Source organism: Bufo gargarizans, chromosome 6 (assembly GCF_014858855.1).
Source record: "Bufo gargarizans isolate SCDJY-AF-19 chromosome 6, ASM1485885v1, whole genome shotgun sequence".
Taxonomy (NCBI): domain Eukaryota; kingdom Metazoa; phylum Chordata; class Amphibia; order Anura; family Bufonidae; genus Bufo; species Bufo gargarizans.
The window spans coordinates 306473841-306489993 of NC_058085.1; the positions used below are offsets into that span (position 1 = coordinate 306473841).

Below are 16153 nucleotides of genomic sequence, written 5' to 3' on the forward strand. Positions count from 1 at the left end.
ACCTTACAAAACACAGACAAAATAATACCCATGTTTTTATTAGTACATCAACATATATCAGAACATCAAAACTTCCCTAATTTTGATTTATGATGATATCTCATGGTGGGTGTTTTCTTAAACAACAGGGAAGAGAAGTGACGGAACTGTTAATTAACCAATTAGATTTGATTTCTCATTTTGCAAAAGTCCTTTTGAAAACGAAAGAAGCAACCTGGTCAGCAATCTCCCAGATATTCCTTGGTCAAGTTCTTCAACTATATATATATATATATATATATATATATATATACTCACCTAATGAATTATTAGGAACACCATACTAATACGGTGTTGGACCCCTTTTTGCCTTCAGAACTGCCTTAATTCTACGTGGCATTGATTCAACAAGGTGCTGATAGCATTCTTTAGAAATGTTGGCCCATATTGATAGGATAGCATCCTGCAGTTGATGGAGATTTGAGGGATGCACATCCAGGGCATGAAGCTCCCGTTCCACCACATCCCAAAGATGCTCTATTGGGTTGAGATCTGGTGACTGTGGGGGTCCATTTTAGTACAGTGAACTCATTGTCATGTTCAAGAAACCAATTTGAAATTATTCGAGCTTTGTGACATGGTGCATTATCCCTGCTGGAAGTAGCCATCAGAGGATGGGTACATGGTGGTCATGAAGGGATGGACATGGTCAGAAACGATGCTCAGGTAGCCCGTGGCATTTAAACGATGGCCAAATGGCACTAAGGGGCCTAGAGTGTGCCCAGAAAACATCCCCCACACCATTACACGACCACCACCAGCCTGCACAGTGGTAACAAGGCATGATGGATACATGTTCTCATTCTGTTTACCCCAAATTCGGACTCTACTATTTGAATGTCTCAACAGAAATCGAGACTCATCAGACCAGGCAACATTTTTCCAGTCTTCAACAGTCCAATTTTGGTGAGCTTGTGCAAATTGTAGCCTCTTTTTCCTATTTGTAGTGGAAATGAGTGGTACCCGGTGGGGTCTTCTGCTGTTGTAGCCCACCTTTCTTTCCCATTCTGACATTCAGTTTGGAGTTCAGGAGATTGTCTTGACCAGGACCACAGCCCTACATGCATTGAAGCAACTGCCATGTGATTGGTTGACTAGATAATCGCATTAATGAGAAATAGAACAGGTGTTCCTAATAATTCTTTAGGTGAGTGTATATGTCTTGCATAAATGTGAATTCACGAAACCCCTCAACTCCCTTGCAGCCAAAATAAAAAAATCTGTAATATAGTAAGTAATGGAGGAGGGGGAAGAGGGAGATGCAGCTGCAGTCTCTCACTCAGTGTTATGGTGAAACAGCAGGAGGAGTAGCAGATGAGACACGTTTAAGGATGAAGAAGGAAAAAAAACACCTAAAATATACAGATCTGACTGCATTGCATCTATAGCTCACTACATATGTCTATGTTATAGTGTCACAGGGAAGCTCGGTTCATCTGAATCATTTACATAAAGCAGCATTATTATAAAAACAATGACAAGGTCATCTAATAGATCTTCTGATCTCAAACTCAGAAGAGATTCCTTCATAGGGTCTTATGGTGGAAGGAATTAGTTGTTTACGGTGTCCAAAGTGACGAATCCTGTAGATTCCAGGCCCAGCTGATGAGGGGATGTGCCACTCAATAGTAGCATTGCTTAGACCTCCTGTGCCCTTATCCCAGTAATACCTATAGAAATATAAATCCAGGGTAAGTGCTTTTAATGTACAAAAAAAACAACAAGCTATTTACGGGTTATTTCCTGAGAGGTGAGGAAAACCTGTTTAGGTTATTCATCTCAGAGGGTATAATAAAAGTATTACATTTTTGTTTAATATTTCATGTCTGAGATAATCTCAAATCTTGGGCATCTGCTGCTTGTCTACAGATGGGCATCATGGTGGCTCAGTGGTTAGTAATGGTTCATTGCAGCGCTGGGGTCCTAGGTTGGAATCCAACCAAGGACAACATCTTCATGGCTTTTGTATGTTCTCCCCATGTATGTGTGGGTTTCCTCCCACACTCCAAAGAAATACTTATAGCCCCATTGGGGACAGTGTGATGCTAATGTCTGTAGGACGCTGCAGAATATAGTAGCGCTATATAAGTGCATAAAATAAATAAAATGTCAGCACTGGTGTGTAGGTGTAGGGCACATGATCACTGCAGCCAATTACTATCCTCAGCAGTATACCTCTGGCTGCTGCGGTCATGTGAGGTATACCTGCAGGATGATCAGGGTCACTTTACAAAGGGAATTAGAGGAAGTCCATTTTTACATTAAGTTGGAAGTATGCTTCAAGATGGTTACAAAATCACAGAATAAAGTGGCCTTGAAAGGCAGAAAATGCTCAAGATCCCATATGCTGTTGCGCATTTGTAACCGGGGGAGCAAATCCAGCACATGTGATCTGTTGCTAGCAGCAATCCCCTGCTAAACTGCATACAATGGAGGATGCCGCAGCAGACTACATGTACCACAAAAACATCCTAAACAGGATAGCCAAATGTGCAGATGAAGCTATAAGAAATAGAAAGTCACTGAAAATGGTGCACTACAATGGTAAATGCAATTGACAATATATGGCAAAACCCTCACACTGATATTAAAATTAGACTTTCACCAATATATTCTTATATCAAGAACATACCAGAGCCCGCGCACCCCGTCAAGGTCTCTCCCCCCGTCAGGACCTAACGCTAACCTACCTATGCCATATGGGCAATTTCTGATAGGATGTTTTTGTGCTACATGTGGTCCGCTGCCGGTATCCTCTATTGTATGCAATTTTGCGGGGGATTGCTACTAGCAACGGATCACATGTGCAGGATTTGCTCCCCCGGTTACAAATGCGCAACAGCATATGGGATCTTGAGAATTTTCTGCCTTATAAGACCACTTTATTCTGTGATATTGTCTGTATATATATATACAGTGCCTTGCAAAAGTATTCACCCTCCTTGACTTTTTTTTGTATTTTGGTGCCTCACAACCTGGAATTAACATGGATTGTTTGAAGATTTGCATCATGTTTTTTTTATTATTTATTGTGAAGCAAACAACAAATAGGACAAAATAACAGAAAACGTCAATGTGCATAACTATTCACCCCCCTCAAGTCAATACTTTGTAGAGCCACCTTTTGCAGCAATCACAGCTCCAAGTTGCTTTGGATAAGTCTCTATGAGCTTGCCACATCTTACCACTGGGATTATTACCCATTCCTCCTTGCAAAACTGCTCCAGCTCCTTCAGGTTGGAAGGTTTGCGCTTGTGAACAGCAATCTTTAAGTCTGACCACAGATTTTCTATTGGATTGAGATCTGGGCTTTGACTAGGCCATTCCAACACATTTACATGTTTCCCCTTAAACCACTCAAGTGTTGCTTTAGGCTACTTTTACACTGGCGTTTCTGGGTCCGCTTGTGAGATCCGTATCAGGGCTGTCACAAGCGGCCCAAAACAGATCAGTTTAGCCCCAATGCAATCTGAATCGCTAAGAATGCATCAGTTTGCCTCCTTTCAGCCTCCACTCCGCTCTGGAGGCGGACACCAAAATGCTGCTTGCAGCGTTTTGATGTCCGCCTGACGATGCGGAGCCAAACGGATCCGTCCTGACTTACAATGTAAGTCAATGGGGACGGATCCGTTTTCACTGACACAATATGGTGCAATCAAAAACGGATCCGCCTCCCATTGACTTTCAGTGTAAGTAAAAACTGATCCGTTTGCATTATCATGAACAAAAAAAATATATATACATATATATATATGCAGAAAAAGGATTCAGTGGCAGCACCGTCAATGAAAAATGTGGGTGCAACTGGCCCAAATACGGATAAAAGCCAATCCAAATAGATAAAATAACAAAAGAGGGCAGCACTCCATCAAGTAAAAAATGAAAAATACTTTAATTACCCATATGGGACAAGCGACGTTTCGGCTCAATGTGTGAGCCTTTCTCACTTGAGAAAGGCTCACACATTGAGCCGAAACGTTGCTTGTCCCATATGGGTAATTAAAGTATTTTTCATTTTTTACTTGATGGAGTGCTGCCCTCTTTTGTTATTTTATACATATATATATATATTTTTTTTGTTCATGGTAATGCAAACGGATCCGTTCTGAAACGGATACAAGCATTTGCATTATAGGTGCGGATCCGTCTGTGCAGATACCAGACGGATCCGCACCTAACGCAGGTGTGAAAGTAGCCTTAGCTGTGTGTTTGGGGTCATTGTCCTGCTGGAAGGTGAACATCCGTCCGAGCCTCAAATCACGCACAGAGCTGGTACAGGTTCTGTTCAAGAATATCCCTGTATTTAGCACCATCCATCTTTGCCTCAACTCTGACCAGTTTCCCAGTCCTGGCTGCTGGAAAACATTCCCCCAGCATGATGCTGCCACCACCATGTTTCACTGTGGGGATGGTGTTCTTTGGGTGATGTGATGTTGGGTTTGCACCAGACATAGTGTTTTCTTTGATGGCTGAAAAGTTAAATTTTTAGTCTCATCAGACCGGAGCACCTTCCTCCATACATTTTGGGAGTCTCCCACATGCCTTTTCGAAAACTCACAATGTGCCTTTTTGTTTTTAGCTGAAAGTAATGACTTTTTTCTGCCCACTCTGCACCTTAGGTCTCGGTGCTGCCTCTCTGATTAATGCCCTCCTTGCCCGGTCCATGAGTTTTGGTGGGCGGCCGTCTCTTGGCAGGTTTGCTGTTGTCCATGTTCTTTCCATTTGGTTATGATAGATTTGATGGTGCTTCTGGGGATCATCAAAGATTTGGATATTTTTTATAACCTAACCCTGACTTGTATTTCTCAACAACATTGTCCCTTACTTGTTTGGAGAGTTCCTTGGTCTTCATGGCAGTGTTTGGTTAGAGATGCCTCTTGCTTAGGTGTTGCAGCCTTTGGGGCCTTTCGAAAAAGGTGTGTATATGTAATGACAGATCATGTGACACTTAGATTGCACATATGTGGACATCATTTCACTAATGATGTGACTTCTGAAGGTAATTGGTTGCACCAGAGCTATTTATGGGCTTCCTAACAAAGGGGGTGAATACATACGCACATGCCAATTTTCTGTTTTCTATTTCTAAACAATAGTTTTATTTATATATTTTTATCATTTCACTTCACCAACTTAGACAATTGTGTTCTGATCCATCACATACAACTCAGATTAACAAAACATTGAACTTAAGCCTGTAATGTACCAAAATACAAAAAATACTTTTGCAAGGCACTGTATGTATGCCTAGAGGTGGGGCAAGCTCAGGTTTGAATTTTGATCTATGGGTAGCATTCTGGTGCACCTGGGTAGCCTGCCAGTTATAGGTGGGACATGAGCCAGTTATAGATGGGACTCACAGCCTCCTCCCTTCTCCCATTCTATCTGTGATTTCACACTGGAGGTAACTTGGAGCTGCTGGCTGTGTAGCGGACTCTATACTCCTATCAGAAATTGCCCATACGGCATAGGTAGGTTAGCGTTAGGTCCCGTGCCATATTGAAAGACCTTGACGGGGTGCGCGGGCTCTGGTATGTTCTTGATATAAAAATATATTGGCGAAAGTCTCATTTTAATATCAGTTCAGCCATATATTGTCAATTGCATTTACCATTGTAGTGCATTTGCAGTGATTTTCTATGCTTCAAGATGGTTACCCTAAAGTAATAGATGTGAAAACAAACTAGTAGGATTTCATTGCATTGTTTACTCACTCACCTGCAGCACCACAGGGAAGCATGACAGGATACTAATTATAAAGGATATCCAGGAGGGGATTGGTTTAATTTATTTAACTATGTGAAAAATGTCACATACACTGTACTCACCTTGTCTCCCAGGAGGCATCATTATATACCGTGTGCCACACTCCAGTTACATCTTCATACTTTTCAACTTTCAAGTAAGTGTCATTACTCTAAAAGATAAACGTTATTATTAGCCTTGGAATGTCAATGAGGAAAACATTATTAATAGTTAAAGGAACACTCCATGCAAAAACTGAAACACATACCTAGCGCAGGGCTTGTGGGGGCGGTGCATGACAGGAGGATGAAAGACCCCCTATGTCATCTACAACCACCCTCAGTGGCATAACGCTGAATATCAGTGAGGTGAAAAATGCTTTTTTTTCATGTACTCCAAGCTTTGCATTAAGGAAATGTGGAGACACATACACTGCCCTTCACCAGGTAAATTAGTCAACTAGATCAGGGTTTTGTTCCTCACAACAATGTGCTACTAATAACCAATATAATTGTTCTGCTTATGATTATATACAAAAGATGCTTCATGCCCAACTCAAAAATGTTAGATGAGTTTCACATAGCAGAGGTGCAGAGAGGTCTCCATATTTCTTTCTTGAACCTGGAGTACTGTCCAAAAGAAAGGAGAACAATAAATCCTATCCCTCTTCCCATCAGGTCTGGTGGCCAGGCTTGCTCTGTTTCTCCTGAGCTCTATATTGACACTTCACTGCCTGCCCTGACCTCGGACTGTTCATCAGATTGCTAGTAATCTGCCTGCACTGTCCTCGGCTTGTCACTGACTAATGTTTTGCCTGACCCCCTCGGTGCTCTGCACCGCTATCTCTGACTCATGTGAGTCAGTTGTCAATCACACAAAGACTACTCAAGGAGGAAGTGGCCTGGTGGTTCCCCTGCAGTAAAGTCCAGATTCCTGTACAGAAGTTAAAGGGTGGAAGCCAGGGCACTGCCAGGATAACGCTCTTAGGAATAGTCCAATCTGTTGGTAGACACAGTGGTTCTACACCCACTGCCAACTTGAAAGGGGATCCTTAGTGTACTAAGTCTGGTCATGCAGGTGCCCTGCTAATGTCTATTGGACTGATGAGATAGCCAAGAGCTGTACACGGCATCTCTATCAGTCCCATTAACATTGAATGGTGCAGCAGGATGACCGCCATTTCATCCTTGCCTCTGGAACATAAGGACTCCCATTCTGGTGAATGGTAGAGGTCCCAGTGGTCAGACCCACACCAGTTATCCAATAATCACCAATCCTTCCCCCATAATGGTGGCTATCTAATAGAAAGCAGGTGATTTTGGAGCTGTATAATAGAAATACTGGGGGACATTTATCAAGACATTCCCATATGCCAGCCTTGACTCCCTGTGCACCAATGCAAATGCCTCTTAATGAATTATGTGCATCTCTGTTCCTCTGTGGGCCAGAAACTCAAATCTTGAACTATAACGTGAGCGCCACCCCTTTTCTCACAACTCCAGAAAAGTGGCAAGCAGCTTAAAGAAAACATAAATTATGGCAAAATATGGCATGTGCCATAATTTGTGACTTTTTTACAAAATAGTGGCATAAAGTATTAATAAATGCCCCCCCCCCCCCCCCCATTGAGCTTTGACCCCCTAGTTATCAGCACAGTGTTTTAGACCTAAAAACAAAATGCACTTGTGAGCACATCCAATCCAGTCATCTTCATATTTGAAATGTTGGCAAAGTAACAACACCTATGTGGCTCAAGCCTAACCTAGAACCCACACAGCTTTACAACTCTAAGGTTTCCAATTAAATGACACAACTGTACATTTACCTACCATATAGGTCACCGAATTTCTGGGGTTCCCAGCAACAAACGTAACCGAAGCTACTTCACCCTGCGAATGCCATCAAATGAAGAGATTTTTAAGCGGGATTCCTGATTTTATGTAACTTAAAGTTCTGCAGCTTTCTAAAGACTTATACATTGGCTTGATCACAGACTATAATGGTCATATGTAGCGTAAAGGGCTGTCTTTTTAGCAACCTTTTGGCAAGGAAACATCAAGCCAACTGTAGTGAAAAGCATAATCAATTGTAGTTTTCAATATCATTCCACATATTCAATTTCAAATGGTTCTCCCATATATGACGAATACGTTGTGAATATAGTTTATCGTTTGAATTTCAACCCCTACACTTTACTGCCTGCAGTAAGTGAATAGAAACATTCTGGACATTACAATAATTGAGCTATATTTAAATATAGAGTTAATACAATTAGCTACAGTTAGACAATTAATAAAATTGTAAGGACATGGGAGGCAGAGGTCACTAAGGGGTGGAAACTTCTGGGATATTACCTCTTTCACCCTTTCTATAATCCAGACCTGATAAAAGTAGGAGGAAAGAACCAATACAAGCTTTACACACCCTTAAAGGGTTTGTCCTTTATGGAGAAAGCCATTCTTGCCCACACCGCCGCGCTCAAGTCCAGCTACCTGCTGGACCTCATCACTGGTCTTTCAGTCCCTGTCAGTAAAACCTCCAAATGGACAGGGGTCATGTGCATCACGGCAGCCAATGAATGGCCTCAGCAGTGACATGTCCCCAATTGGCACGTCAGTTATGGGTCACCTGCCACGTGAGGACACATCACCACTGCAGTGGTGCACATGATCCTGACCATGCGAAAGTTGGCAGTCAAGGGCCAGCACAGCAATGCAGAGAGCGAAGGAAAGCAGGTGAACACGTTTTTCTCCACAGGTATAGCTGGCTGCTTAAACACAAAATGCTACACAACCTCCTTATATACATATATATTACAAAGTGTGATGTGTGGAATAAATACATTCTGTAAGCCACCAACTGCAGATTCATTATTATTTTTTTGGATAGGTAAATGTTGCAGTCTGAGCAATACGCTGTCTCATGAACCCTATCTCTCTCTTATCGGTAAAATCTTGTTATTTGCTAGTGTAAAGCGTTATGTACTAGTATGGTTATTATTATTCTTTTTATCATTGACTTTAGCAAAATATTCCCACAATGCTATATTAAAGGGGTATTCATATCTGAAAAATGGGTTTTAAGCGCAGACGCAGTGAGTGAAGGGTGCTCGCCGGCTGTCAGCTTCCTCACTGCGCCTGCGCCGAATACTGAACAGCACAAGATTTACACTGCAGACAGGGCCGGAGGTAGGAGACCAACGATGCCTGCCCCTGTCAATCTAGTGTAGCAGGGCGTGGCCAGAGGTGGGAGAACGGAGCCTCTAGGAGCTAATTAGCATATTACAAAAGTTAGTTTTTCTCAATACCGGCGGCAGGCAGTGAGATGGCACTAATATAGTTATGTTCAGCTGACATTAGCACATCGCTAATGTCAGCCAGCTTAATACCCATTTTTTAGGTGACAGAAACCCTTTAAGACATTTATGGCATAACCAGAAAATCTCGGCAGTTTCTGTAAACTTGTCCACCTCTCTCAGCCTAGATGCAGGAGCCAGAATGGGATTTGTGTCCATGAATCATTTATATATAGCTCTGTAAAAAATTTTAAGTCCACTGCAAAATTTGCAGTTTCTCTAGCTTTGCCATGTATGGGTATGTATTGTAATAGTTTAGTTTTATTCTATAAACTACTGACAACATTTCTCCCAAACACAGCACTATTATTTCAACTTAGTGTCCAGAAATCAATATTTTATGGGAATAACCCTGATTTTTAGGACTCATGCACACAAACATTTTTTGTCACATTTTTTGCATGTCGGATGCGGACCCATTCACTTCAATGGAGGCACAAAAGATGCGGACAGCACACATTATAGAACGTGTCCTATTCTTGTCCACATTATAGACAAGGATAGGGCTGTTCTATTACGGGGGCCGTTCAGGAACATGCAGAATGCACATGGTCAGTATCCATGTTTTGCGGATCCGCAATTTGCGGACTGCAGAACAGCCAATGGTCATGTGCATGGGCCCTTAATCACAGCTTTCATACGTCTTGGCATGCTTTCAACCAGTCTTTCACATTGCTGTTGGGTAAATTTAGGCCACTCCTGGCGCAGAAATTCAAGCAGTTCGGCTTTGTTTGATGGATTGTGGCCATCATGTTCCTCTTCATCACATCCCATTGGAATGGCTGCCATACATGTGGAAATTGCTGTGGTCTCTGAATTTTTTCTAGAGCTGTATATATCCTGTGGATATGCCACAAATGTCAGAGATGAGAACCCCCTTTTGAGTAAAACAATGCTCCTGACTTACTGGCAAGTACAGTGGCTGAACATCCACCAGCACGCTTCCAAAGGTTTTGTTCGCAGGAGCTGTATCTGGAACAATATTAGGGAAGAAACCAGGGAGCTGAGATTCATTAAAAAATGGCGGCTCTGGTCCTTTGGGAAGTTGTGCAACTGTGTCCTAGAAGAGAAAGTAACGGTGAATATTCACACTGTCGTTTATGTTGTCTGCACTTTTAAAGGAATAATCAAGACTAGAGTTGAGCGAACACCTGGATGTTCGGGTTCGAGAAGTTCGGCCGAACATCCCGGAAATGTTCGGGTTCGGGATCCGAACCCGATCCGAACTTCGTCCCGAACCCGAACCCCATTGAAGTCAATGGGGACCCGAACTTTTCGGCACTAAAAAGGCTGTAAAACAGCCCAGGAAAGAGCTAGAGGGCTGCAAAAGGCAGCAACATGTAGGTAAATCCCCTGCAAACAAATGTGGATAGGGAAATGAATTAAATTAAAAATTAAATAAATAAAAATTAACCAAAATCAATTGGAGAGAGGTTCCATAGCAGAGAATCTGGCTTCCCGTCACCCACCACTGGAACAGTCCATTCTCAGATATTTAGGCCCCGGCACCCAGGCAGAGGAGAGAGGTCCCGTAACAGAGAATCTGTCTTCATGTCAGCAGAGAATTAGTCTGCATGTCATAGCAGAGAATGAGGCTTCACGTCAGCCACCACTGCAACAGTCCATTGGCATATATTTAGGCCCAGCACCCAGGCAGAGGAGGGAGGTCCCGTAACAGAGAATCTGTCTTCATGTCAGCAGAGAATTAGTCTGCATGTCATAGCAGAGAATGAGGCTTCACGTCAGCCACCACTGCAACAGTCCATTGGCATATATTTAGGCCCAGCACACACACAGGCAGAGGAGAGAGGTCCCGTAACAGAGAATCTGGCTTCATGTCAGCAGAGAATCAGTCTGCATGTCATAGCAGAGAATGAGGCTTCACGTCAGCCACCACTGCAACAGTCCATTGGCATATATTTAGGCCCAGCACACACACAGGCAGAGGAGAGAGGTCCCGTAACAGAGGATCTGGCTTCATGTCAGCAGAGAATCAGTCTGCATGTCATAGCAGAGAATCAGGCTTCACGTCAGCCACCACTGCAACAGTCCATTGTCATAAATTTAGGCCCAGCACCCAGGCAGAGGAGAGAGGTCCCGTAACAGACAATCTGGCTTCATGTCAGCAGAGAATTAGTCTGCATGTCATAGCAGAGAATGAGGCTTCACGTCAGCCACCACTGCAACAGTCCATTGGCATATATTTAGACCTAGCACACAGGCAGAGGAGAGAGGTCCCGTAACAGACAATCTGGCTTCATGTCAGCAGAGAATCAGTCTGCATGTCATAGCAGAGAATGAGGCTTCACGTCACCCACCACTGCAACAGTCCATTGGCATATATTTAGGCCTAGCACACAGGCAGAGCAGAGAGGTCCCGTAACAGACAATCTGGCTTCATGACAGCAGAGAATCAGTCTGCATGTCATAGCAGAGAATGAGGCTTCACGTCACCCACCACTGCAACAGTCCATTGGCATATATTTAGGCCTAGCACACAGGCAGAGCAGAGAGGTCCCGTAACAGACGATCTGGCTTCATGTCAGCAGAGAATCAGTCTGCATGTCATAGCAGAGAATGAGGCTTCACGTCAGCCACCACTGCAACAGTCCATTGGCATATATTTAGGCCCAGCACCCAGGCAGAGGAGGGAGGTCCCGTAACAGAGAATCTGTCTTCATGTCAGCAGAGAATTAGTCTGCATGTCATAGCAGAGAATGAGGCTTCACGTCAGCCACCACTGCAACAGTCCATTGGCATATATTTAGGCCCAGCACACACACAGGCAGAGGAGAGAGGTCCCGTAACAGAGAATCTGTCTTCATGTCAGCAGAGAATTAGTCTGCATGTCATAGCAGAGAATCAGGCTTCACGTCACCCACCACTGCAACAGTCCATTGGCATATATTTAGGCCCAGCACCCAGGCAGAGGAGGGAGGTCCCGTAACAGAGAATCTGTCTTCATGTCAGCAGAGAATTAGTCTGCATGTCATAGCAGAGAATGAGGCTTCACGTCAGCCACCACTGCAACAGTCCATTGGCATATATTTAGGCCCAGCACACACACAGGCAGAGGAGAGAGGTCCCGTAACAGAGAATCTGTCTTCATGTCAGCAGAGAATTAGTCTGCATGTCATAGCAGAGAATGAGGCTTCACGTCAGCCACCACTGCAACAGTCCATTGGCATATATTTAGGCCCAGCACACACACAGGCAGAGGAGAGAGGTCCCGTAACAGACAATCTGGCTTCATGTCAGCAGAGAATTAGTCTGCATGTCATAGCAGAGAATGAGGCTTCACGTCACCCACCACTGCAACAGTCCATTGGCATATATTTAGGCCCAGCACCCAGGCAGAGGAGGGAGGTCCCGTAACAGAGAATCTGTCTTCATGTCAGCAGAGAATTAGTCTGCATGTCATAGCAGAGAATGAGGCTTCACGTCACCCACCACTGCAACAGTCCATTGGCATATATTTAGGCCTAGCACACAGGCAGAGCAGAGAGGTCCCGTAACAGACAATCTGGCTTCATGACAGCAGAGAATCAGTCTGCATGTCATAGCAGAGAATGAGGCTTCACGTCACCCACCACTGCAACAGTCCATTGGCATATATTTAGGCCTAGCACACAGGCAGAGCAGAGAGGTCCCGTAACAGACGATCTGGCTTCATGTCAGCAGAGAATCAGTCTGCATGTCATAGCAGAGAATGAGGCTTCACGTCAGCCACCACTGCAACAGTCCATTGGCATATATTTAGGCCCAGCACCCAGGCAGAGGAGGGAGGTCCCGTAACAGAGAATCTGTCTTCATGTCAGCAGAGAATTAGTCTGCATGTCATAGCAGAGAATGAGGCTTCACGTCAGCCACCACTGCAACAGTCCATTGGCATATATTTAGGCCCAGCACACACACAGGCAGAGGAGAGAGGTCCCGTAACAGAGGATCTGGCTTCATGTCAGCAGAGAATCAGTCTGCATGTCATAGCAGAGAATCAGGCTTCACGTCAGCCACCACTGCAACAGTCCATTGGCATATATTTAGGCCTAGCACACAGGCAGAGGAGAGAGGTCCCGTAACAGACAATCTGGCTTCATGTCAGCAGAGAATCAGTCTGCATGTCATAGCAGAGAATGAGGCTTCACGTCAGCCACCACTGCAACAGTCCATTGTCATAAATTTAGGCCCAGCACCCAGGCAGAGGAGAGAGGTCCCGTAACAGACAATCTGGCTTCATGTCAGCAGAGAATTAGTCTGCATGTCATAGCAGAGAATCAGGCTTCATGTCAGCCACCACTGCAACAGTCCATTGGCATATATTTAGGCCTAGCACACAGGCAGAGGAGAGGTTCATTCAACTTTGGGTAGCATCGCAATATAATGGTAAAATGAAAATAAAAATAGGATTGAATGAGGAAGTGCCCTGGAGTCCAATAATATATGGTTATGGGGAGGTAGTTAATGTCTAATCTGGACAAGGGACGGACAGGTCCTGTGGGATCCATGCCTGGTTCATTTTTATGAACGTCAGCTTGTCCACATTGGCTGTAGACAGGCGGCTGCGTTTGTCTGTAATGACGCCCCCTGCCGTGCTGAATACACGTTCAGACAAAACGCTGGCTGCCGGGCAGGCCAGCACCTCCAAGGCATAAAAGGCTAGCTCTGGCCACGTGGACAATTTAGAGACCCAGAAGTTGAATGGGGCCGAACCATCAGTCAGTACGTGGAGGGGTGTGCACACGTACTGTTCCACCATGTTAGTGTAATGTTGCCTCCTGCTAACACGTTGCGTATCAGGTGGTGGTGCAGTTAGCTGTGGCGTGTTGACAAAAGTTTTCCACATCTCTGCCATGCTAACCCTGCCCTCAGAGGAGCTGGCCGTGACACAGCTGCCTTGGCGACCTCTTGCTCCTCCTCTGCCTTGGCCTTGGGCTTCCACTTGTTCCCCTGTGACATTTGGGAATGCTCTCAGTAGCGCGTCTACCAACGTGCGCTTGTACTCGCGCATCTTCCTATCACGCTCCAGTGCAGGAAGTAAGGTGGGCACATTGTCTTTGTAGCGTGGATCCAGCAGGGTGGCAACCCAGTAGTCCGCACAGGTTAAAATGTGGGCAACTCTGCTGTCGTTGCGCAGGCACTGCAGCATGTAGTCGCTCATGTGTGCCAGGCTGCCCAGGGATAAGGACAAGCTGTCCTCTGTGGGAGGCGTATCGTCATCGTCCTGCCTTTCCCCCCAGCCACGCACCAGTGATGGACCCGAGCTGCGTTGGGTGCCACCCCGCTGTGACCATGCTTCATCCTCATCCTCCTCCACCTCCTCCTCATCCTCGTCCTCCTCGTCCTCCAGTAGTGGGCCCTGGCTGGCCACATTTGTACCTGGCCTCTGCTGTTGCCAAAAACCTCCCTCTGAGTCACTTCGAAGAGACTGGCCTGAAAGTGCTAAAAATGACCCCTCTTCCTCCTCCTCCTCCTCCTCCTCCTGGGCCACCTCCTCTTCCATCATCGCCCTAAGTGTTTTCTCAAGGAGACATAGAAGTGGTATTGTAACGCTGATAACGGTGTCATCGCCACTGGCCATGTTGGTGGAGTACTCGAAACAGCGCAACAGGGCACACAGGTCTCGCATGGAGGCCCAGTCATTGGTGGTGAAGTGGTGCTGTTCTGTAGTGCGACTGACCCGTGCGTGCTGCAGCTGAAACTCCACTATGGCCTGCTGCTGCTCGCACAGTCTGTCCAGCATGTGCAAGGTGGAGTTCCACCTGGTGGGCACGTCGCATATGAGGCGGTGAGCGGGAAGGCCGAAGTTACGCTGTAGCGCAGACAGGCGAGCAGCAGCAGGATGTGAACGCCGGAAGCGCGAACAGACGGCCCGCACTTTATGCAGCAGCTCTGACATGTCGGGGTAGTTGTGAATGAACTTCTGCACCACCAAATTCAGCACATGCGCCAAGCAAGGGATGTGCGTCAAATTGGCTAGTCCCAGAGCTGCAACGAGATTTCGCCCATTATCACACACCACCAGGCCGGGCTTGAGGCTCACCGGCAGCAACCACTCGTCGGTCTGTTGTTCTATACCCCGCCACAACTCCTGTGCGGTGTGGGGCCTGTCCCCCAAACATATGAGTTTCAGAATGGCCTGCTGACGTTTACCCCGGGCTGTGCTGAAGTTGGTGGTGAAGGTGTGTGGCTGACTGGATGAGCAGGTGGAAGAAGAGGAGGAGGAAGCCGAGAAGGAGGAGGTGGCAACAGGAGGCAAAGAATGTTGCCCTGCGATCCTTGGCGGCGGAAGGACGTGCGCCAAACAGCTCTCCGCCTGGGGCCCAGCTGCCACTACATTTACCCAGTGTGCAGTTAGGGAGATATAGCGTCCCTGGCCGTGCTTACTGGTCCACGTATCTGTGGTTAGGTGGACCTTGCCACAGATGGCGTTGCGCAGTGCACACTTGATTTTATCGGATACTTGGTTGTGCAGGGAAGGCACGGCTCTCTTGGAGAAGTAGTGCCGGCTGGGAACAACATACTGTGGGACAGCAAGCGACATGAGCTGTTTGAAGCTGTCTGTGTCCACCAGCCTAAATGACAGCATTTCATAGGCCAGTAGTTTAGAAATGCTGGCATTCAGGGCCAGGGATCGAGGGTGGCTAGGTGGGAATTTACGCTTTCTATCAAATGTTTGTGAGATGGAGAGCTGAACGCTGGCGTGTGACATGGTTGAGACGCTTGGTGACGGAGGTGGTGGTGGTGGTGTTGGTGGTACATCCCCTGTTTGCTGGGCGGCAGGTGCCAACGTTCCTCCAGAGGCGGAGGAAGAGGCCGAGGCGGCAGCAGCAGAATAGGCCGAGGCGGCAGCAGCAGAAGAGGTAGCAGGGGGAGCCTGAGTGACTTCCTTGGTTTTAAGGTGTTTACTCCACTGCAGTTCATGCTTTGCATGCAGGTGCCTGGTCATGCAGGTTGTGCTCAGGTTCAGAACGTTAATGCCTCGCTTCAGGCTCTGATGGCACAGCGTGCAAACCA

The 16153-nt window shown here is 45.9% G+C and overlaps 1 protein-coding gene across 1 annotated transcript in view; it reads right to left on the reverse strand.

Moving 5' to 3' along the window:
- Positions 1-1522: 1522 nt before the first annotated feature.
- Positions 1523-16153, reverse strand: part of LOC122942161 (putative neutral ceramidase C) — a 64533-nt gene continuing 49902 nt past the window's right edge. Inside the window, exons 17-20 of the mRNA XM_044299663.1 lie at positions 10047-10199; positions 7614-7673; positions 5868-5956; positions 1523-1709 (exon numbers count right to left, since the gene is read on the reverse strand). Of these exons, the coding sequence (XP_044155598.1) occupies positions 1523-1709; positions 5868-5956; positions 7614-7673; positions 10047-10199 (489 nt within the window). The remainder of the gene's footprint in view (positions 1710-5867; positions 5957-7613; positions 7674-10046; positions 10200-16153) is intronic.